The sequence below is a fragment of the Dermacentor silvarum genome, chromosome 11 (genome assembly GCF_013339745.2).
Source record: "Dermacentor silvarum isolate Dsil-2018 chromosome 11, BIME_Dsil_1.4, whole genome shotgun sequence".
Lineage (NCBI taxonomy): Eukaryota > Metazoa > Arthropoda > Arachnida > Ixodida > Ixodidae > Dermacentor > Dermacentor silvarum.
Window position 1 is genome coordinate 116020291 of NC_051164.1, and position 24840 is coordinate 116045130.

A 24840-nucleotide genomic window follows, 5' to 3' on the forward strand; every position below is an offset into this window, starting at 1 on the left:
AAGCTTGCACGCCATCCACTCTTTTAGCAATTGCTTTGATGGGAGAGTAATGTGAACTGTCTTTCGTGAATGTAGTCGCGGTCAAATTGCTGTCAAGACGTGACCTCGCTATCCACACAAATTTAACATGGCAAGAATGACAGTGCTGTGTTGGACAAAGCAAGGTTCACAAATTGCAACATTGGCCAGGCTGCTTGTCGCACTGCACCATGGTGTGTCTACCATCTCTTGTCTTCTGCGAAGCTTGCTGAGGACAAGAGTCGTAGGCCACTTGTAGTTTCCAAAGGTTTCAAGGGATGCTGCAGAACAAATGGTAAATGAGGCTCTATTGATGGATCACTTTCTTAGAAGTCTCTATTTTTTTGGTGTAGAAGAATATATCACTAGTGCGAAAAATTTCAATTGATGGCTGAACATTTTTTTTTTCACATTTTCTCATGTGCTCAAATTGCTGTATCCATTGTGCTATGTCACAGGCTCATGGTCTGTTTTGCAGCATTGAGTCGCTCAGGGTTTTCCCTACGGTGAGGGAAATGCTGTCCACTGCTCCAGCTGACCGCCACCCCCTTTCTGGGGCACTCGACAATTAGAATGGTCGATTTGATCAAAGTTTCAGATTTTCTTTCCTTTACGTGATTCCCAGGCCTCTCTTTATCACATGGGGGAACATTATAAAAAAATGTGAAGTGGTAGTTGAAAAAAGTCACACTTTTCTAGTGTGCTTTCTACAAAACTCTGGTACAAAATTGAGGTTTGGGATATGTCATCGCACTGCGAATCGTGTGGTTTTCCGTTGACGAAACGCCACCATCTTGGTACTACGAAAAAGAGGAGAGATTGGAGCTTCAGATAGCCAGAGCACTGTATTTTGCCCTGCAAAATTAAAAACAAAAGAAGCAGGTGAAGAGAGAAAAATCTGGCATCCTGATTCATTACTGCTGCCGCATGTGCACTGGAAGCTTTCCTATTGGGTGACACCGATTTGAATCGCTGGCGTACGTTTCAAGCACATTTTCAATGTTTCACAATTGTGATAAGCTGTATTGCTGGCAAATTTGTTGAATGCACTATTCAAAATGATGGAATGGTCGTATCGAAAAAACAAAGGGGAAAAATAAGCTTAAGAAATGTGTGTGCAATCCCTCCCCTCACCTCCCACCCAGGCTCCATTGAGGGCTTGCGCTTGTTTTGTTGTCACTGCGTCTAAAATGCGAAATTGTTGAATGTAAAATGGTTGTATTGAGAAAATGAAAGAGGAAATAAAAAGCTGATTTGCGTGTCTACACCTCTCCACCTTCCTCGTTTGCAAGAGGTCCACCTGTCAGAATATTTCAGACCCTGATTTGAGCCCTTTCTTTTTTCTGCTGGGAAAGTTGACAGAATTTGCCAGGTTGTGCTCCGCTTTCCTCTTTTTCATTAATGTTTATTGATTCCACTTCTGTAGTGTTCCGTTTCTCTTTCCAAGCTATGGTTTTTACATGACTTGAAGCCACTGGAGGGGGGCGTAGTATGAAAACCCCTCATTGCAGGAATTGCTCGATTGTGAAGTACAGCCTTACAAAGCGTCAGTGCTCCCCTACTCACTATGGTGAGTGAGAGGAGGCATTCGTGAATGTGGAGCCTGTTTGTTGTAATTAATCTTATTAACTATCAGTTGCTCACTAGACATTGTGAATTGCTACCAGTGTGGTTAACACTGCAGGCAGCTGCTTCGAGGATTTTAAAATTGGGCTGTCACTTGTCTTTCTGAACCATATTGTGGCTTAACCAAACCTGTGTTGTCAGTAAAGTAAGCTATTTGCACTCTCAAAAGTTTATTCTGATGATTATCATCAGTGCTGAAGATAAAGAGAGATGGTGCGCTGCAAAACTTTTATGTGAATTTATTGCAGTTTTGTAAAGAATGGTTCAACACTGGTGCGAGAACTGGCCCTGGGTTCAGTGGTTCTGGGTGGCTATGTTCCGGGAGCCCATCTTCCACCACTGTCGCGTCAGCTGACACCACCTCAACAGCCATACCGGATTGACGAGAAGACCAATGCTCGCCAGGAGACTTGCACCACCATTTCCGCAGGTAGGGGGCAGCACGTTGGTGCAGGTGTCAACTTTGGAGTAGACATTCTGGGGGTCTCAGATGTGCTCTTGGGACAAGGGAATAACAAAGTAGTTGAAATAATCAAAAGGACATTTATTGCGCCTTTTATACAATAAGTCAGCTAGCCAAAATACTACAAATGGAACATGCTCATGGGCGCTGACGAATAGAGGAAGTCTGACACACTGCGACAGGATATCAAGTGAATATGTACGCCCCTTGCCGGACACCAGTGCCTAATTGTTCGTGTGTACAGTCAAGCGAATGGTGGTGTGTTCGAACTGTCATGTTCGTCCATCTCGGCATGCCACTCCGAAGCCTTTTGTAGAACCATCCTGCGAACCAAGCCAATGGATGTGCGAGGCGCCCGTGCGCACCGCTGACCCCAAGCCAAAGAGACAGCGCCTGAGTATCCATGGCATTGGGAGGTACTAGCATGGGAACATTAGCGCCATATCTCTCTCGTAAAGCTCCGCAACTACCGACTACTGGTGGCGCACATGCAATGTGAGGAAGCTGTATTTTGATGAGACGCAAGAGCCATGCAGTGAAAGCATCAGGGGGCCAGAGAGAGTCAAGCGTCCCCACAACATCGACTGTTTTTTCTGCAGCTGGTAGAACCTCTTGTTGCATTTGTAATCTGTTGCAGATGTGATGTATCAACCCTATCCATATTTTTTTCAGGTTTAATTTCAGCATGAGACCGGTTGAGGTTACCTACCATATTTTCGTGCCTATAACCCGCCCTTGCATATAACCTGCACCCCTAACTTTGAACTCCACGAAAAAGAAAAAAATAATTTCGCATATAACCCGCACGCGTATCCAAAAAAAATGAGGACTAGGAAGTTACAACTATGCGCAGTCATTATTTTGTTTTCAAAACAAATTTATTTCAAGACGACTGCCGCAACATTGTCAGTGCTGTCGTCCGATTCACCTCTGCCATCCGAGGCTTCATCGCCGCTCTCAAAGACGTCTTTGGAACCATCTCGCAGCAGCTCTGTTGCCGATTTCTTCAGCAGCGGCTACGATCTTCAGTTTCTCTTTCACCATGAAAGACTGCCGCCGAGACACACTCGTGATGCCTAAGCAAGGCTGGTCAACTGTGCAAACTGGGCTTACAAGAAACGGCACCAGACTCATGCGAAAAGCGTGTGAAAAGCATCTAACCAGACTTTTCCAAGGGTTTGGAAAAAGTAATTGGTAAGAGAATCACCTCGTTCTGCGAAAAACACTCTCTTATATCAGCGCAACAGTTCGGCTTCCGCCAGTGCATGTCCACAGAACTTGCTTTGCTAACGCAGAAAGAAATATTATTACAGGGTTTTGAAGAAAAGAAATTAACGCTAGGTATCATTGTGGACTTCTCCAAGGCTTTCGATAGAATAAATCATCGGACCTTATTTTCTAAATTAGAATATTATGGGTTTCGTGGCCTACCTCTTTCTCTTTTACAATCATACTTAAAGCATAGGAAACAGGCAGTAGAAATCACAAATCAGCTTTCCTCTTTAGAAGATATTGCTGCAGGGGTCCCCCAGGGGAGCATATTAGGGCCGATCTTATTTAACCTATATATAAATGATATTGTAAAAATTAGTAACGATGCGCAGTTCGTTATTTTTGCCGATGACTCAAGCTTGTTCGTCCGGGCACACAATGTTCAGGAGCTCTCTCGCTTAGCAAACTCAACACTTCAAAAAATGCACACCTGGAGTATAGCAAATTCACTTGAAATTAACACCAAAAAAACAAAATCAGTTTTATTCACACCTTATCAAAAAACAGTTAACCATTCACTTGATCTGTACCTAGGGAGTGAAAAAATAGCTGTTGTAAGTGAGGTTAAAACACTAGGAGTTATCTTCACCGAACACTTAAGCTGGGATGCTCATGTACAGCATGTATGTGTAAATTTATCACGAGCGTGCGGTGTGCTTTCTAGGATTCGTCATATTCTGATGGACAAGATTAAATTATTGCTTTATAATGCTCTCTTTGCAACTCACATTAACTACTGTACTCTTATATGGGGAACTACTTCATGTAGGAACATTCAGAAAATCTGTACTCTACAGAAAAGGGTACTGCGTTATATAGCGAATGTAGTACACGATGCGCATACAAATGATCTGTTTTTAAAATATGGCATACTTCCTTTTCAACTATTGTATGGCTTCACTCTACTATTAAAATACAAGAAGAGTCTTAAGCAAAACGAAACCACCTTTCTTGCATTATATGCCTTAACAAAATCATCCGACATATCGTATACACTCAGAAATAGAAGCACTTGGCTGACTCCCTTTTCAAGAACATGTCATGGAAGAAACAGGTTAAAATCGCGCATAGCTACCCTTTTAGGTGACCTGGAAAATGACAATATCGACATAAATAACTTAACCCGCAAGAAATGGAAAACTTTTCTACTAAATCGCTGGTGCTCTTAAATACAAATAGACTGTTGATTGATTTTGTATGATTAGACTATTACACTGATTTGAAATATTTATGCTGTGCTTTTTTAATTTTTTTGTCTTTTTTTAAGTTTTCATGTAGACACTCATTGGTTATTGCTTCTGTAATGAGGTTTCTAATTATTTTACGTCATGTGCATTGCGTTTTGTGAAGGCTGCTGTTCTGTAGGCTACTGTTCATTTTATATTATACAGAGGCATACTATAACAAAGCAGTGGCTGCAGATTTTTGAGTATTTTACATGATGTGCTTTGTGTTTTGTTTTCTTCTTTTTTACGTGACCTTTGAGATCTGTAAATGTTTCTTTTTTTTCACTCAAATGTATTTTTCTATCTTTTGTTTCTGCCAAGTAATGGGGCAAGCACCCAGTCAAGCTGCAGCTTAGCAGCTTTTTGTGCTTGTCCTAGCATTCTTCTGTTCTTGTACAAAAGAAATCCTGAAATAAACTGTGGATGTGGATCTGGGTATAACCTGTGTTGGCCTCTTATTGGCTTAACACACGTCGATGTTGATAGGCATGCGGACAACGTGGACTCTGCACGGCGGACAACGCGGACTCTGCACGGCAGGCCGCGTGTTGCCATGAAGCTGACCCCCAACCCCTCCCTTCGCGAATCTTAGCAGATAACCCCCACCCCCACTTTTTAAGTAATTTTTTCCAATTTTCGGTGCAGGTTATATGCGAAAAAATACAGTAATAGGTAATGACAGGCTAGTTGGTGACTCATGATTTTGGTGAAGCAGCACACTAAGAAAAAGGCTTTCACATAAACATGAAAGATAGGCCATAGAAATTTCCTACTTATCTTTCATCTTTCATGTTTGCATGAACGTCTTTTTCCTAGTGGACTGCTTCACCGAAACTGGTTTAGGGGTGGATGGTAACCTTTATACAGCACACCTTCAACCCCTATCTCCTCCCCTTGCTGCTTTTTCAGTTACCTCATGGTTCGCACTGTACCAGCTAGATGCAGACACACCAAACCTCCCCAGCAGTCACTTCGGAATACGGGATCGAACATGAATGAATGGTTGCACAATTGTCAACTTGTTGCGCTAAACTCTCTAATTCATCAACAGTGGAGGAACAAGGGAAGCCTCAGCCCATAGCCAACAATTTGAAAAAAGACTTGTGAGCACCCAAATTTCCACCTTCCTGTGGACCCTGTGTATGGGTTTAAACGTGTCGCGGCATAGGAAGCTGTTCCACACTATTTGTCTTTCATAGTCATTTGTGTACTTTTGGGGATATTGAACAATGACACAAACTAGCACCCTGACTTAGAGGGCCGGCATAGGCCCTTGCCTCTCTGTGTACAGACCCTACTGATAATTCGGTCATGCTCTATTATTGAGGCAGCTTTGTGGCACTGCCACTAGCGCCATACGCTTAATGTATAGAGATGACTGAAGCTTCAGATATCTTACAGTGTGCCCTTTGATAATTCGAACTCTATCTGCATGACTGCATGCTAATTTGACCAATGAGTCTAGCAGAAGTAGAGCTTATATTGTTTTGATACATTGATGGCTGAAACAGAAACTAGTGAAGCTTAGTCAATCTAGTAGTAGACGTCACCTACGTCCAAACCATGGGACAAACAAAGCCACTAAGTTGTAAAGGCTGCATTTGCATTTTCTTTCATTTTTTATTTTTTCCCGCATGTCTAGCACTTAAAGCCACCATCCTGGGTGACTTCTTTAATTGTTATGAAGTTTTATCGCTCTAATCATTGAGCAGCTTCAAACATTACCAACTCAACCCTCAATGTTTGTGCTGGGCAGCAAATAAGTGAGGGAAGTGCCAGACAATCACTGTTGTGCGCCGACGAGGGTAGTGATTAACCCCTTCCGTGCCACGCTGTTATCCCAAATTTATTTATTTGTTTATTTAAAAATACTGTAGGCCTCTTCAGGCCTATACAGGGGAGGGCATACAAGCTACAGAGTACTTTGTGGGGATTGAGGTATGCCCCAGCACCTTTGCGCTGTCATTCACCTGTTTTGTCGTCCCTACGCCTCAACCCCCCTTTTTGCGGCATCATTTGCTTGTATTATAGAGCATAGTATTCTTTTTATTTTACCACTATCCTTGTATGTTCTTTTTTTTTGCATATATAGCATATGAAATTTTCTTTCTATGTCGGAATGCGGTGGTAGTAGTACTTGCTGGGCAGAGGTTAGCATTTAGCTAGTGCATGAAAGGCTTAATTGTCAATGGTGCATAAGCCACTGCCAGCTGCTTGGACAGACTGGTAGGTGGGTAATTAAGGAGAGGAGGATGTGGGGTTGAGGTATGCCCCGGCGCTTTTGCGTGGTCATTCACCTGCTTTGTCGTTCCTACGCTTCTGCTCTCCACTCGCGATGGTTGTTGGTGGTGGCACTCCACTTGCAGTAATTTGCTGTGAGGGCACTCGCGTCGCGGACGGCTGGTCACTGTTCGCGGAGTGAGTGCCTGCAAGCACGGGATCTTCTCTGCTAGAACAGCATTGGGTATGTACACGCTTTCCTCTCGTCCGCCGGCCCCTTTGTGTCTTGGACTTGAGCTCGCATACGGTGCCTTTGCCCGTACGACGAGTGCGTACCTTGTGTTGATCCTTTCTGGGTGCTAAGCCGAAGAGCGGTGCCTACTGCTTGCGCATGGTCGAACTGTGCCGAGCCGCACTTGTCGAAAGCCCTAGCCGAAGGAGATTGCCTGAGCTCTCGCGAGTTGGCCCATTGGTTATTGCGAGAGCAAGAAGCATAGCTGCGGGGACTTTTCCCAGCTGCGTGTCGCGGGAGCCTTTGCTCTCGCAGCGACGTGCTATGCCCCTGTCTGTATTTTCGCTCTTGGCACGGGAGCCTGTTGGTTCCCGCGAGCTCCTGGACCGGGTGTTTGCGCACTGTTGGGTGCTGCTGGAGACAATAAACGGTTTCCTCTAACTCAGGGCCCTTGCGTGCATAGCGCTTGGTAGCCCCTTTGTGGCCTGTGGCTCGCTAAGCTTGAACCCACAGTGGTCAGTACTCCTGTGAGACCCTTAGAACCCACAACTTCAAACAAGAAGGAAGTCACAATACAATGTAGCCCACGACCTCCTCTGTAAACTTCCGACCTGCTCACTGACACCACCCCTACGGCGGTGCGCGGACCTATAAACTGTTGCGTAGAGACCAAAAGTGCCGCCAGGTGCCGCCTGAACTAATCCCCACAGCAGACGTTGCGACGTAGCGCACATTGAGCGCACGGTGGTCCTGGCGCACTGCTGTGCACGTTTTTCTATTTGTTTTTCGTGTTTCTAACTCGTAGATTGACGGATTCATGGAGTTTAACGACTCAAAGCTACTCTCTGGCCATGAGAAGTACTGTAGTGGAGGGCTCCGAAGTAATGTTGACTACCTGACCCAGTTGCACGAGTGATTTTGCAGCGGGAACGCGTAGGTAACAAAACAAACAAAAGTAACCTACAGCGCATGGCATGGAGAATGCAATCCTTATATTCTTTTCCTTGCTTCATTTCGTGCAGCCGCCTCGTTGTCTGCTCCAAAAATAATTCGCCCATGGATGGGCTAGTTGGTACATTAATATAGAAACCCGAGTTTCTGCAGCGAAAATAAACAGCACATATGTATAAACGACGTACACGGTCACCCGCCAAAGTCGTTTACCTTCGTGACCCGCATAAGCTTGAGTTTCAACATTATCTTAATCAACCTGCCCACACGGGAAAATAAAAGTGAGTGGAAGGAACGGTCATGTTTTACACGTCGGGGTCTAGTAATAGCGACCTTCTAAAGACGAAAGTGTGCAACACAACCGTCGGCGTACCGCTACGTTGCTACAGTGACTATTCGCGCCTACAATATTTTCAAAATGATCCCTAACACCGTTAGTTCTCACGGTTACGGCCACCGCTCGAGCTTCGCTGGCATTGCCGCGTATATCGCATCGGCACTGCTCCCGCGCTTTCATCACTGCTTCTACTGCATTGTCCCAAGAATGCTTAAGAATAAAAGCGTGAAGAGAGAGACTAAACTCAATTTAGCAGCTCGTGCGAGCACTATACTGATCCATGGGAATGTTGTGTAGGAACAGCCAAACTTAAATGATTTAGCATGACTAATTTTGATACTCTACTCATGAAAATCTTGCACTTAGAAAATTTTTCTTTTCGTGGGATTTCCATTTTGAAAAGGACATGCATTTTGGCTGTCTGTCTGGCACATTGCACCATCATCCTACTTTTTTTTTGTTCCAGTAATCTTTAGATGTCACAGCCTGTTCGCAAAACTCGATTAACCTGCAAGATAAAGTCCACTACTAATGCACTATTTCTGATCAAACGCTGTATTTTCTAAATTCTTGGTGTACATCATGATGCGTGATGCAATGTACTGACATCTCAAAAGCCTCTGTAGCATGAAATTCAAGAACAAAATTTTATTGCACCCAGTGCATTCACCCTCAAAGTGAAATGTTCAGTGGGCATGTCACCTTATGACCGCTACATATTTTCATAATCTCCATGCTCAATGCAGCAGACACATGAAAATGTGAATTTCCTTTTAAGTTCCATGCTCAAAAGCTTTTTTGGGCAGCTGTATGTATATAACACTTTTGCACTGCAAGAAATAGAAATGAGAAGCAAGCTTACAGTTCAAACAAAGTTTTATTCCCTGAACATATGGCACATTGCTGCACCAGTACTTGTAGTGAACGTTCCTGTTCACATTTGCAAACATTGCATTTGCAAATATTGCACACGAAGCAGACCACGTGGAGCAGATGTGGCCACAGCACTGAGTGCGAAGCGATAGGGGTAAGTTGTGGCGCCACGGCATGCGGCGGCAGTTTGGCGAAATAAAAAAAAAAACTAGACAAGCAAAAGCAAATCTGGCGTCTGGGGGAGCGTCGGCATGAGCAGATCGAAAGTTTATAGAGGAGGTCGTGATGTAGCCATAGTAGGAAAAACAATATGAACAATAAAATGTCAGAAACTGTGCTTTGGAACACTTTATTTTGTGCATATATAAACTTAGTAAATAAATAGTTCAAGACATAGGAACACAGCAACATAAATTTTTGCAACACTGTGGAAGCGATCACATCAAGTACCATACTGCCATCACATGCAAAAATAGCATAAGAGCTGCCTGACTAGTCAAACTGAAACCAAAACCTAAAGTGCGCTATCATCATCATGATCGTCAAGGTGAACCAAATGACCATAGCCATGGATATAGCCGATGCCATTGGTCCTCCGTCTTGCTGTTTTTTCTTTTTTGTTGCAGTTCTCTTCGGTGGAGGTTTTAATGTTCTGCCTTTGTGCTATTTGTGGTACAGTTCTGTATTCTTCGTATTACTGTGGCCAGAGCTCATTCAAGGAGGCTGTTGGATCAAAAAGGAGCATTAGATAATGTTCGATAACCCATTGTTTAACATAGTTGTTGACGGTGCCACTTTAGAGATGCATTGTAAAATGCGTGTGCTCAACCACTGGCTAGAGGGAGAAGAAAGAAAAAGACAGGGAAAGAAAAAGAGGTTAGCAGTTGCTGGCTAATAAATCGCTATTAGTGGGGACCTTCCTTACAACCCTGCACAATCGGAAGAGCAGATCTCATTGCTGTAAACAGCTTTCACATGACCTATTGCACAGTTCAGCCGGAGAGGTTTTGCATGTTAGAAATAAAGAAACCTCTGGACATCTTCACTGTAAGTTCGGTTCAGTAGTGGACATCCTATAGGGTGTGGTCCTGCTTGCACATCTTTGTTCTGCTATATTTTTCTTTTTCTTTTTTTCTTTCTTGCTTGAAGCACAGAGAATGTGCAAACACTTGTTGCAAGTCGAAATGGTAGAAGTGGCTTTATACTGTGATATGCGCACAGGAAAATGCATTCTATTAAAAATTAATGAAGCTAGCCTGGTAATTTTTATCCCTAATGCAGCATTGATACACATCAATCCAGCTCTGCTATATTTGTTGTCTCTGTGAGTTAATATTGAGACCAGAGTAGTGGAGTGGCAACTTCTGAGTTGATATGATTCCAGAATCACTCCAAATTTTCAGACACTTGGAATGGAATGGGACTGGAATGATGACACCAGTAAGGCAAATGGAATGAGAAAGAAATGGCAGCCAGAGATTCCGAAATGGAGTTGAAATGGAATGGGCATATAGTCCTGGAGCACTAAGTGCTGACATAAATCAAGACTACAAAACCGATACATTAGCCAATCAGAATGAACAAGACTTGACCAATTTATTACATTTCTAAATTTTTACTCAGTACTGGCTCTTTCAGTATCTGTTTACTTATAGGTGGGTTCCTGCTGCCATGGTAATCATAAACAATGATATTCAACACATTCTGCACTTCCGAAGACCCAGAATCCTTTCTGCATTATAATGTTTAGTGCATTTAAAGACAGTCACGTTTATTTGCCAAGAATGATTCAATTTAACAAGAGCATGCTTCACCTATGATACAAGGATCGAGATCAAAAACGGCGTCAAAAACTGTCAGCCCTTCCACTGGGGTGGAGATAGAAGACCAGTGAAGCTGTACTATGGTAGGAATTATCTATTTACAATTATGACTATTACGATATGATGGTTTAATTGGTTATTTGAACTATTAGAGAATGAGAAATATATATGATCCGGTGGTTTTCATTTATTTAGTGACCGCAGGGACCATGGCCTTATGTTAGTTAGTTAGTTAGTTATGTAAGGTTTTGTGGTGCAAAATCAACTAAGGCTATGATGCGCCATGCACAGGATGAAAAGGTGAGAAATATATATGATATGGTCGCTTATGGCCGCTACGGTACACCGCCCTAGGGTGCATGGCAAAGGTTGGCACGTTCTTCATAAACACGTCACCAATGCCGCCGCGCGTGTTTGGTGTGAACGCGGGCAAAACGCCGCCGCCAACAGTTCTGCGTATTGCTGGTGCTGCTACACGTCCAAGTTTATACGGCTCCTCAGAATTTTGAGAATGACAGCCCATAAAAAAATGTCATGAACCAAAACACCGGCAGCGCATGCCTTTTATGTTAAATCTTCTCAGACTGAAATCTAAAAAGTTGCCAAACAAAACGTCCCGTCGCAAGAAACGCATTTGGTGCTGCAGCTAACCGTCGCCTCCCCTCCCTCCCGTCCCCCCACGGCCTTTCGCGCGACGGAAGTCGCGTTTGCTCTCCACCGTGCGTTCGCTTCCCGTGAAAGCGCGTGTCCCTCGCGCACTTTCACTCGCACATACAGCATACGGCCAATGAGAGTTTTTTTCTACACGCGGACACGACCATCGGAGACTGAGCCCTTAACAGCTTCACTGTAAAACGGCTGCACGAGTCCATGATTATTTGGAATGCGCGCCATGTTTTTTCACTCACTGTTGAGTATTGAAAAGACGCAATAGCAGATAGTCAGAGAGGTGTGCTGGAAAACACGGTGCCCTTTGATGGGCCAGTAGATGTGAATCAAGACAAATCATCCTGAAAAATGGATCAATGCATTTTGCTTTATGATAATCACCAAAGTGACAGAATAATCTAGCCTGATGCATGGCAGGCACAGTGGTGTAAGATTATTTTGTACTTTGCTTTACTCAAATAAAATATAGTTTCTGAAGAATTACAGGTTTTTTAAAATGGTGGATTTTGTTAAGAAGTATTGGCTTGTATCGTAGCATGGTGACATGGTTGTGAACCGCCCAGTACCTGTGTAGCTAAAATCAGGTGACCTTCATTGATCGCGAGTAGGCAGCTGTAAGCTATAGTTATTTGCAAAATTAGTGCACCATGCTGTTTGAAATGTTTGGCTGGGAAAAAAAAAAAAAGAAGCGCGTAAACATCATGAAGCAATAATTTCATTTATGAAAGCCTCAATCATTACAGACCTTTTTCTTTTACTATTACAGTTTTGAATAAGCCTAGACAGGAGAGTGACTCAGCTTGCTTTGTCCTCTTCGCTTTTTTTTTATGTGGGGACTAGGAGGGGTCTTTGGAAGAGCGGACTGCATAGCAGGTTGGCATGAAAAATTCGTCGTGGAGATATTTTGATTGCAAGAAGTGAATATATCTTGCAGTCACGTCATATGTTTGTGCTTTCAAACTCGTGCTGCTATGTTTGTTGACGCCGTTTCACGGGCAAGGCAAGAACAACATCAGGTAGAATTAAAACACATTACGAGATGAGTACTTTACTTTTCTATAAAGTATACTACTTGTGTAATTGTGTAGTAATCATTTCATGGAAAAGTGCAGTGCTAATCTTGTATATGTGTTAGTGAAATAAAGTTAATAAAATATGCGTATTGACCACACATGTGCTCTATAATCCGAGTGTTCAAGCAATGCTTCCTTTAAGAGGAAGCTTTAGCTCTGAGGCTGTTAACCAAATACATGGGAACGGCGAAATCGTCTTTCTCAGCACACACTGCATCAAATTTGAGGAGGTTTGTTGCATTAAAAAAAAAAAGTTAGAATCTAGTGACTATTGTAAGCAAAATATTGATTTAGTTCAGCAATAGTTTTATAAATATTATTTAAAATTGTAATTTTTTAGAGGACAGAACTATATCAAATTTACAACTTTGTAACTCAACAATGAAATAAGATTTCAGAATTCTGTAAACTGCACTTAATTTAAATACATCTAACGTGGACAAATTTGATGTATTGTACATTGCTATGAAGTACACCACTAATATGTGAGTAGGACTTTGAAAATACCCTTGTAAACATTTCTGCATTTTACATGTATTTGAAAAGGCGGCATCGGAGTTGGCCTTGAGCTAAAGCTCCCTCTTAAAAGCTAATGCTAAAATTTTCACTGCACATAGACAGAGGAATATTTACTGAAACCAAAGTTGAGAAAACGCTTCTTTTAAAAGCAGATATTAGAAATATTGCAGGCAACAACGTGATGCAGAGATAACTGGTCACAAACTGTGTCTATTCTTGAGCACGAAAAAATGAAATAGTGCATAACATTATTTGTAACATTAACATTAAAAAAAAATTGTTTTAGTTACTAGGCACACAAGGGCACAAGTAGTAAACAACAGTCATAGAGAAAGCCTTTAATTTACATGAATTGGAGGAATGGAATAGAGCAGCTAAGCTGCTCCAGGGGTGGGAATGGTCCAACAGTCACCATTCCCAGGTGTTAAAAGAAGTGAAATTACTGGGATTTCCAGTCTCTGGAATGGATTGGGAATGGAATGGAGGGCCCCACTTCGCAGCTCTGATTGAGACCATATGTGTTGTATAGATGCATGTTTGACATTGCACCAAAAGTGCCTATCGTTGCACCAAATCACTTTTTTTCCTGCACCAAGATCTGTGCTGCAAGGTGAAATGGCTGTTCCACCACTGACCTGTGTTTGAGCCAAAAGCATTGGTTCATTGCGTTTTGTATGGTTGCTACTTTAATGCCAAACAGACTGCACACTTGCTAGCTGTAAGAATTGCATAGTATGAAGTGGCTGGCCTGTGACCCTGAGAAATAGATGAGAGTCCTTGTTGTGGGATGATTGCTTCTTTGTAGGGTGCTGTGTGCACCTTGCCTGAGTCTATACCACATTTGTCACAATGTCAGCATAGGCCATATCATGTTTGTCACAATACAGTTCCCAACTTATAATTTGGACTCAACAGAAGCCGCTGAAAAGTCAGAAGAGTTGGGAGTCTGAAATATCGGATTCACCAGAAAATAAATGACTTTATTTCACAAGTGGTCGATAAAAGCTTGTAAATGTGCTTCTATGTGCACATATACTTGCCTCCGACCTGGTCAGTCTGCATTTTGACCATTGTCATGCTGTCGCTACAGATAGATGAAAGTACAATCAGCGTATGCAACTTATTCTGTATCCCCTTGTAACACAATGGAAGTCGACCGCACTGCAACAGTCCACTGCTCATGGGTTTCTTTGCAACAGTCATTGTCCTGTCAACAGTCACTGCCCTCACTTGCCGTAATCGTGTCCTGTTATAAAATTTCATAATAGTAATCAAGGAAGTCACCTAGGACTCTGAATCTGTTCAAAATGCAAACAAACGCTCGACTTGCAGAACTCGCTGCTCACACGGCAAACGGCAAATGCTTCCCTTATAACTTAGCAGCTTCGCTTGGCTTGCCGCGTGCTTTTAGCGCAGCCGGTGACTACTGAATTGACTAGACTTTGCTAGTTTTGGTTTTGAGAAGGCGCCGGCAACCTGGCCGACGAACCATGTTGCCAGCAATGTATCAGAACAAAAATATTGCTCTTTCTGCCCGATTCAGTGGCCAAATTAGCCTGTGGTTGGGCAGGCAGAGTCCGAATTATCAAACAGCACGCTGTAAGGTGTCCGAAATTTTGGTCGTCCTTATGCATTAAGTTTATGGGATCAGTGGGGGTGCCACAAGGCTGTCTGAATAATCGAGCATGTGCGAATTATCAGCATTTGAATTATTAGTCAGTTACTGTATCAGCATTGTTTATCAGTAAAGCGAGTCGATGCATTGACAGTAACGTTATGGTGACTCAATTGTACTGAATGAGCTGATCACTGAAAAACACTCTGATGAGCTTTCTTATGGCCTCATGCAGCATGTAAAGCAGTAGACCAGAGATTAAACGTGCATTTTGGGAATAGTCTTTATGAAAGCTTTCTGAGAACTTCCAAGCAGTTGCCCAAACAGGTATCAAATGTCACACAACCAATGTAGCTGGTAAAAAGAAAATAAGTGAACTGCATCGCATGGTAGTACAGTTTAAAAAATAATTAACTAACTAAATAAATTTGGCTTTGTTATCCAACCACTGATACCTAGTACTAGGGCAGCACTGAATTTTTGCCTCCTCCCTGTGGTAACGTCTTACCAATGTGTCTGCAGGACTGCCACACTTTGCAGCTGGCTACATGAGAAACTGGGGCCGAGACACATTCATTGCTCTCAGGGGTCTCTTCTTGCTGACTGGCAGGTTCCAGGAGGCAAGGTATGAATGCTTTTGAGCTGCACTGCAACTTCAGAGGTGATCTATTGCATGGGGAACATGCGGAAAACATGTCACAATGATTTAAGGTGAGAAACCAGCGAAGAAGACAACTTGCACAAGCAATAAGAATTTAATTCCTGCCCCATCCTGTCATCTTCTTTCTTGCGTACGTTATGTTTCTAGTCTTCTTTCTTGTGTACATTATGTTTTTAGTTGGTTTTTCACATTTAATAATTGTGACAACTGGCCCAGCTTTCAACCTTGTTGATGTTGTCACAAGCTGTGGTGACTGGATAAGGAGGTGATTAAGTTGCTTTCAGTTGGAATATTTAGCTCTGCAGCATTTGTTAGTTTTATGTGCAGGAGGAAAAGCCAGATCTGTGAAAAGGTTGAAATCTGGCAGAATCACTGCAGCAGTTTGAGAGCAAGAGAAATTGAGAGGAGAAAGTCTGAACTTTGTCTATGTTTTCCTGCTCTTATGAATCACCATTTTCTTTTACACAGTCGCTGTCAGCATATGAAAGAAATAATCTGTTATAGTAGCATTTCCAGGACTTTAAATCGAAGATTGTTTACAGCCTGTGTAAAGCTCTTTCTTCATATCTTAACGCACGAAGACACCTTTATTACACTCCTTATTAACAAATCAAACTTCAGAAGAGCTTGGAAAAGCCCTCATTGGTGGAGGATCATAATTTTGGGCGGTGTTGGGGAATGTAATAAAACAGACATGTGGACGCTGGTATATGCTCGTTTTGTAAAATTTCACGGTAAAGCTTAAAAATCTTAAATCCAACTTGATTTAGTGCCTTCTTTTCACCTCCTTTTAAGAGGGAAGCTTGGTACTAGACGAAAAATTATAAATAAATATCATTGTTATTCGACTTATGGCACTGAACACTGCTAGATATATGTAATTATATATGGCTTATTTTGCATATGAGGTCCATTTTTTTGTGTCATTTGGTTTTAATTTTATTCAAGCTTGCTTTGCTTAATTTTTAGAAAAGATGGCAAGAATTCAGCTTCTCTGATTTAATACCATAACTCAAAAAATAAAGATTATTTATTTATTTATTTATTTATTTATTTATTTATTTATTTATTTAAGAAAGTACTGCCAATTCGAATGCCAGACTTTAGGTATGGTCAGGCGAGACATTGGAAGTAACATTAAAGAAAATTTAGGTGTATAAAAGGAACAATGTGAATGAAATGTAGAGCTAACAAAATACAATGGAAAAAGAATCAGTCATTCAGACCAAAAGCCCAAATATGAGATATAGAGTAAAGCAAGGTAACTTAAACTACAGCAATAGGACAAATACCACTTAAATATTATAATCAATGGTGGGGAAACAGATACAGGTACTGTACAGAAACATGATGTCGAATACTAAGTAGAAGAAATGCATCAGATTATACTGAGAGACAACAGTGGCGGTAAATACCACCTAACATGATAATAATAATGATGTCGAGTACAATATAGTACAAGTACACAAGAGCAAGTACAAGCAAGTACAAATGCACGAGAGACAAGGAGTTTCATTTTGTGGGTTGCTTTAGCTAGCACCCTTCCTAAGTATCCAAGTTTTCTTGAAGCCTTATTTTTCAATCTATGCTACATGTGTGTTCCATCTTAAATCAGATGCGAAGACAAGGCCTAGGTACATTTATGCTTAAACAAAAGACAAGTAATGATTGCCCAATTTGTATTGTAATCTTAAGGGGTTTTATGGGTTAAAGTCATTGCTACAGTTTTTTTTCGAGGAAAACAAATATACTGCACAAGATTCAAACAAGGACGAAGTGAGGGACACGGACAAGCGCTAACTTTCAACTAGCTTTATTCTTGTACCTGCTGAGCAAGATATGTCGTTTTCTGCCTACGGAAAGGACTGGTGCCTGCAGAAGTCGTGGGGCTGTTTGAGTTTGCGTTGCCATCCCCGGGGCATGCAAAACGGATTTGCCGCCTGCTTCGTGCTGAACTTTGGAGGCAAATCTAGCTTCTCCAGGATTACTTGCAAGTTTTGTGCTATGCGAGCGACCCTCCCTGGAAGGCTGAAGTGAAGCTTCGTTCTTTAAGGACAGCATCTGCGCACACGATCGAGGTCTGATGGGCTTCCTACTTGAGTAGTGTTCTTAAGCAGCTCGGCAGAAAAGAAAAAAGGAGAAAGGGGTCTCTCAGGTGTTGATTTTGGGCGAGGATGTGCAAATTTCAGAAGAAGTTTAGCGTCTACTCAAGAAGGGTCCGAAGTTTAGCCATGAATCTGTTGTCTCTCTCCATGAACTGCTGGCATTCAACAGACGTGTTGTGAGTAGAGCAGCTCAGGATCAATATGTTTGGTGCCTGCTAGAAGGTGTTGATTTGTTAGCTAGGACTGTACACAAAGAAAACTTCTGTCAGAGCTGGAATCCGACAAACCAGGTTGTCAAGCACCTTAGAGACAATGACCTCTAACTTCTACAGGCTTATTAAGGAGTGTGGTTTTGTGGTTGTGACTGCTGGTTCCTTCACTGAGAAGGCGAGGAAGGCCACTAATAAGAACTTCAATTTCGTAAAAAATAGTGCTGTCCGTGTCAAGACAAAGGCACTAAAATTGTGCAAGGAACTTCAGCTTCATAGGCTCGCTAGAGATATTAGCACATGTAAGGGAAATACACTTAGTGTTTTCTTTACTGCAAAGACGCACAATCCAAAAGTTTCGTTTAGGAACCATCGGAATACCATCGAAAACCATTGGAATCGTTTAGGAATACTATCGTTTCTCTCTCGCAGGCGCGAGGACAAGCAGGTGCTCGTGCTTGCGAGAGAGAAACGATGGTATTCCTAAATGAACGTATCACTGTTTTGATGATCCAAATATAATCTCACTATCAGGGAGGGAGCATGGAGCAGTATTTTTTTATTCGGGGTGTTGCTACGCTGCGCTCAGCAACACCCCAACGACCGCCGCTTCGTGTTGGCGCCCGGCACCGTGGCGCACCAGGATACAAATGCGAGCAGTATCCGCTTGTTTACACCACCACAGTTCACCGAGATCAAAAGCCGCCATGCCACACCACCATTACTGCAAGGATTTCCGCCACTAGAGCAAACGCTACAATAATAAAGCGCGGCCGGTGTGGCCCAGACACTGCCAGACGTTCAACGTGCCCTAAACGATTCACTCCCTACGCCTACGCACGTAGGAGCTGCAATTGGCAAGGTCGCTGCGCCCGGTCCCAGAGATAAGCGAGGCAGGCTCAGCGGAGACGAGTGCCTCAAAAGTCCCTAAGCGATTATGTCCCTAGGCAACTAGGAGCTCCACGATTGCCACGACAACACGTGTTAAGTGGAAGTCACGTGACCCGCAGTGCCACGCCCACGCTGTACCTACTAGCAATTGTAAAGTCGCCCCCTGGGGTATGCCGGAGTGAACTGGTGCATTTCGTGAATTGATGCCATGAACTGTGACACTGATGCCTGCAGTTTAAGTGCACTTCGATCCACGCTAAGAAAAAATTGAAATAAAGAATTGGTTTTAGTTTTATAAGCAGTTTATGGTGTGAAAAGCGATCAAATGCTTATTTAAAGTCTAAGAATAAGATCTCAGTTTGGCTCTGTTTTTCTAAACCAATGACAAGGTCATGAACCATTTCAAGTAGTTGCGTAGTTGTCGACAGGCCGCGTTGAAAACATTGTTGTCGACTGTCGATTCTGCTTGATTATGAGTAAAGAGAGAGAGAGAGAGCAAGCGAGAGAGGAAAGGCAGGGAGGTTAACCAGAAGTCAGTTTCCGGTTTGCTACCCTACACTGGGGTGGGGGTAAAGGGGTTGGAGAGAGTGCAAAGAGAGTAAAAGTTTTTAGTCTAGTATCAGGCTGCCCACTTAAAGGGGTACTGACACAATATTTTCGACTATTCATTTCTTGCAATAAATGAAGGTCCTAGACCTCTAAGCCTTAAAGCGCTGTTAATAATTTGTATAACAAAATTTCTACAGCAAGTTTCAATTTCATTTCCTTGGAGGACTCTGTGGCGTGACGTCAGGACGCAATATGTGGGACCAGGACATTGCGACGTCTTGACTCTTGCTTCGGGCTTGCTCGGTCATCGGCTGTGCTGCTACATCAGCCTCCACAACTAGCAGCGTATGAAGCAACCGATCCAGCCGAAGCGAGTGTGCTAACGTTGCAATCTCCTGTTCCCACATGACCACCTACTGTCTCATGACGTGACGCCACAGAACCTTGGGACCCAAAACTGAAACTGGATTTAAAAAAGGCTATTGTATTAATTTATTTACGGCACTCTGAGGCTTGCCACTACTTTTTCTATGGTTTAGACGTACCTTCATTTAACGCAAAAAGATAAATAGTCAAATTTAATATGAGTACCTCTTTAAGTTGCAATTTATTCGCTTCACAGAGAACCCTCCTTCCAGATACTAGTAGTTAGCCCGCATTACATCTGTGCTATCTACACGGTGCAGGTATATCATCCTGGCATTTGCGGGCTGCCTCCGGCATGGTCTTATTCCCAACCTGCTGGACAGGGGCACACATGCACGGTACAATTGCCGCGATGCCGTCTGGTGGTGGCTGCAGGCGATTCAGGACTACTCCAAGGAGGCTCCCGATGGCTACCTCATCCTCAAGGACAGAGTGGCACGCCTTTATCCAACTGATGATAGTCCACCACAGGAACCTGGTGTCAAGGTTTGTTGGCTGCCTCCGAGGTACTCCACTTGCATTCAAAACAAATAGAACACTGAAAAGGTGCACAGTCCCATTTAGCCGTATGATTTCATTAAAGAATCATCCTCTCTAAAGGCAATAGAACACAAGAAGGAAGGAACTCGGGTAGAACAATTTATTTTGACGCTGCTTTTGACGCTGCTTTTGACGCAAATAATGCTAAAGCAGCATCTGTTATGTGGGATGAACAAAGGTGTGGTTGAATGGAACCTGCAGTGCATGATTACTTCATTAAATTGAGGATTTTAGGCTAGTAAAAAGCTTTGTTAAATTGAAATTGACGTTTTGACTCACTAATATCACTGCACTATATCCACTATTACAGTTAAACCTGTATATAACGAAATTGACAAATTCCCGAAAAGCTTCGTTATAAAGAGGATTTCGTTATATGCAGGCTCGGCACGAAAATTTGAAAAATAAACGTTTACCGTATTTACTCGATTCTAATGCGCCCTCAATTGTAACGCGCACCCGTTTTCCGTTTTCGTCGAAGCACTCATCCTGGAATGTCACACCAGGTACCAGATGCGTGGACGCGTGTCGTTTCGCACAAGCGCGAGGCATCGGAAACGAAGAGCGAGCGTCACGATGGCGTCGTAGCGTTGTATAGTGTTACAGTAGAACCTCTCTGTTACGTTCCCGGCGGCTGCGTTTTCCCGGCTGTTACGTCGTTTTCGACCGGTCCCGGCACAGCTCCCTTAGAACCCAATGCATTGGTAACCCCGCTGTTGCGTCGCAACTGTGGGACCGTTCCCGCATCATACGTTGCGAACTGCCACCCCGCGCCGGCCCGAGCGGCCATTTTGACTTTTCATGTCGCTTGGCTTGGTGGCTTGACGATGGCATTGACCGCCCAAAGTGCCGGGGGCGACAACTGTGACGTATTTCGGTTTCCACCAGCAAAAGTATGGCCCTTGAGATCCGTATTTGCTATATAAAGATGGTGTCCATGACGCGTTGTGGCCCTAAAATTGGTTTTGGCTCATAGATATTCCGTATATAAGGGTACGGCCACGCTAGCGGCAAAAAACGCGCGCGTCATGCAGCGAGCCGGCAAGTTGCCAGCGCGTCAGCGCCTTGCCGCGAGACCACCGTGCCACGCGCGTCGTCTCGCCGCGCGGCAGCGCGATACCCACGCTCTCCGAACGGGCGAGCAACACCGCGAGCGCTCGTTGTTTCATGCGAGAGACGACGATCGTCGATTGAAAACCCGGCGCGGACCGGTAGCGTTCCGGTTGTGATGGCTCCGTGACGTCACCCTCGTCGCTCTTGATTGGTTCTTCATGTCGCGGCACGCAGAATTTGCTGCAGAACCCATTTCGCGCAGAACCCATTTCCTGCCGCTTTTGCCACGCGCGGCATGACGCGTTGCTGCGCTTTTCTGACGCGCGTTTTTGATGCGTGTTTTTGCCGCTAGCGTGGCCGTACCCTAAACTCCAAGGGCGATAACGCAGTCGCTGCGCGCCGTATGCTGTATGTGTGAGTGAAAACGTGCGAGGGGAGCCGACGACCGTGCCTAAAATCTCGCGCGCGCAAGAAAAGCAGGGAGGAAGCGCGCCTTCTTCCGTTGCGCTCGTGGCACCGGCGAGGTAGCAAGGGGGGAGGGATAGCGGGGCGGCGCGCGGTCGTGCAGGCCGTATCTTGAAAGCGATCTGCGTTGGGGCAGAGTCTAGCAGTGGGCTTCTTCGATTTTAGGAGTTCTGGCAGCCCGCTGGCAGCCAGACGGCAGCCAGCTAGTTCCGGTTGTGATAGGAAGTCACTTGAGCTGGGATCCCAAGACAACCCGGAGCTGCCCGAAGTTTGCAAAATCGAACGCCGGGACAGCGCTGGCCGCGGGATAAATGTAAACAAGCTACCAACATGGCAGCGACCGGCGTGGGCGGCGTGCGCGCGGCGTAGTCGGCCCATTTCTGCGTTGCCACCGTGAAAATATACAGCTGTATTCGGGAAAACAATCACCTTTGCGAGATTTCGCGCGACTGGACATCTCACTTTGCACAGCGTAACAAACAGCCTGCGACGCGTCTGTTCGAAGACGCAAAATCGCACTTAAATAATCGCGCAAAAGCGATCGCTCGAGGATGCCTCGAGGAGGTCGGCCACCGGCGACATTTGAAGTCATTTGACAAGACACGAAAAAGCGGGTAGGTCATTACGCGTAAAATTTCGTGCCGATCGACATGCTTGAATTCGATTTCAGAAAGTTTGTTTCGGTTGACAGCGCTCCTTTCAACTCTGCTCCTGTGTTGAAGGAGCTGGGGGCTGCGGCTGGCGCATGAAAATGCACACCACCTGTGACCATCGAAAAGCTTTATCATGCGAGCAATAATTAACCTAATATACTACTCATCTCGGTGCATTCCTTTAACATCAACGGCAGTTTCGAGCTGCCACCCAAGCATACGACGAATAGACTGGGAGCGAACGTGGGCTAGCTGCGACGCCTTCGCTATATAACTGCAGAAAAAATATATCGCCGCATATACGGGAGCGATGTGAAAAGGGATACCACTAGAGAAAGATGAACCGAAAAGGCACCGCGATGTGTGGGAATTGAGCGTCTACAACTTCGCGAACAACTTGCACAGAACACGATGAAAATACCATGCAAGCATAATCGACAGCGCCCACGGTGACAGCGCCGCGCACGCTGTTTACGGCTGGGAAGAAGAATTCACGGCATACACAAACACACACCAAAGAAAGCTTCAAATGGTTCGCCGCCGCTCGTATGGCACCGCCTCGCAAGGCGGAACGGTGCGTTAGAACCCTAGTAAGATAACGCTAGAAGCAACGCAATCAGCGATCCACGCACCGCGCCGACAAGTACGGGAGACGAAGTCCGAAACCACAACAACCGGGGCGGCGCACGCTCGACGCAAGCCAGGAGCGAGGTGAAAGTCCTCAAGCGCCCGCGCTGCCATGCACGCTGCAATCCGTCGAGTCCCCACAAAGATGGCGGCGAGCGCACATCGCCTCTTTTTGTCGTCTGCTAGCCAGAGAACTTCCAGAGAGCAGCCAGAACAAAATCGTCCTGGCAGGTTCTGGCAGCCCGCGGGTAGCCAGAACCGTCCAGCCCGAGTAAAACGAACGTGCGGCGGAAGTGCGTCACGCGGTCAGCGGAGCAACCCGAGAAAAAACGAAGGCGCGCTGGCTGGCTCTGGCAGCCCACGGGTAGCCAGAAGTGGAAAATCGAAGAAGCCCAGTGTAGGTGCGTCGGCGGCTCGTAGCTTTCTGCGTGCTGTGTGTTCTCGGCGCTCAGTTTGCGTTGAAGCGATAGACAACAGCACGAAGGTCACTTCGGTCGCTTCTCCAGCGGCGCTTCCACACGCCGCCAGCGTTTGACAGCGCGTGTCCGCGCTCATCGAGTCTGATGTGCCACAGCGTGTACCAGCGCGTCTGCAATATCAGCTGGAAAAGGAGAGAGTGCCGGCTTGGCGGGCTAGGCCAGCTGCAGCAAGCGGCAGGATCAGATTTAAATGAAGGGAGGGGGAAAGGTCACGCCCGCGGCGGCAAGATCGCCGGGTCGAGGTAGGCAGGGCCACCTCGCACACGTGCGCTCGCTTCGCATTCCATTGCGGCGCAGAAGGTGCTTCCGGTTGCTGCTCGCGCAAAAATGACAAAATTTGGGGCGAAATCTCTAGGTGGTCGGAGGGAAAAATTCGTTATATCAAGGGGGTCTCCCGCTGCCACTTCGTTACGTAGAGGTCTCAAATACATGTGCTTCTATGGAATAACGGCGGGGAATCGAAAAACTTTGTTATATCCAGGAATTCGTTATATGGAGGTTCGTTATAAGCAGGTTTAACTGTATACCCTAAAATCTCATTAATTTGAGCTCCACAGGGACCGGAAATTTATTCAAATAAAACGGAGTTTGAATTGCAGAGGGCCTCTTTAAATATAGTTCATTTGTGCAGTACGGCGCAGAAGACCAGAACCATCACTGAGCTCGTATTGACAATCTTTCCTTCATTAGCACGCGACCACATGTGCCACCTAGGTTCCATATAAAGTCTAAGATCGCACCGTTTGCTGTGGGTGTGCGGGGTAGAACGATGGTGGTTTAATGCCCGCACATCCTCCTCTGTGCCCAATGTTGCGTGCCGTAATGTGGTCATCCAGGATATTAATAATAATAATAATAATAATAATAATAATAATAATAATAATAATAATAATAACAATAATAACAACATTATTTACTATATTTAGTCGCATAATGAGCACACTTTTTTCCCGAAAAATGTGCAACGTTTACAATGTGCAATGTGTGTTTATTATGCGGGGTAAAATTTTGAGAGATTTTTTTTCCGCGGCCATCTCTAAAAATATTGCTGTTTTAAATACAGTTAAACCTGCTTATAATGAACCTCCATATAACGAATTCCTGGATATAACGAAGTTTTTTTATTCCCCGCCGTTACTCCATAGAAGCACATGTATTTGAGACCTCTATGTAACGAAGTGGCAGCGGGAGACCCCCTTGAAATAACCAATTTTCCCCGCCAACAACCTAGAGATTTCGCCCCAAATTTTGTCATTTTTGCGCGA

General features: G+C 44.4%; 1 protein-coding gene across 1 annotated transcript in view; it reads left to right on the plus strand.

The window, feature by feature from the left end:
- The window catches only part of LOC119432850 (glycogen debranching enzyme-like), a 149070-nt gene that overhangs the window by 82913 nt on the left and 41317 nt on the right, over positions 1 to 24840 (plus strand). The window contains exons 14-16 of the mRNA XM_049658418.1: positions 1893 to 2074; positions 15440 to 15542; positions 20019 to 20244. Coding sequence (XP_049514375.1) covers positions 1893 to 2074; positions 15440 to 15542; positions 20019 to 20244 — 511 coding nt within the window. The remainder of the gene's footprint in view (positions 1 to 1892; positions 2075 to 15439; positions 15543 to 20018; positions 20245 to 24840) is intronic.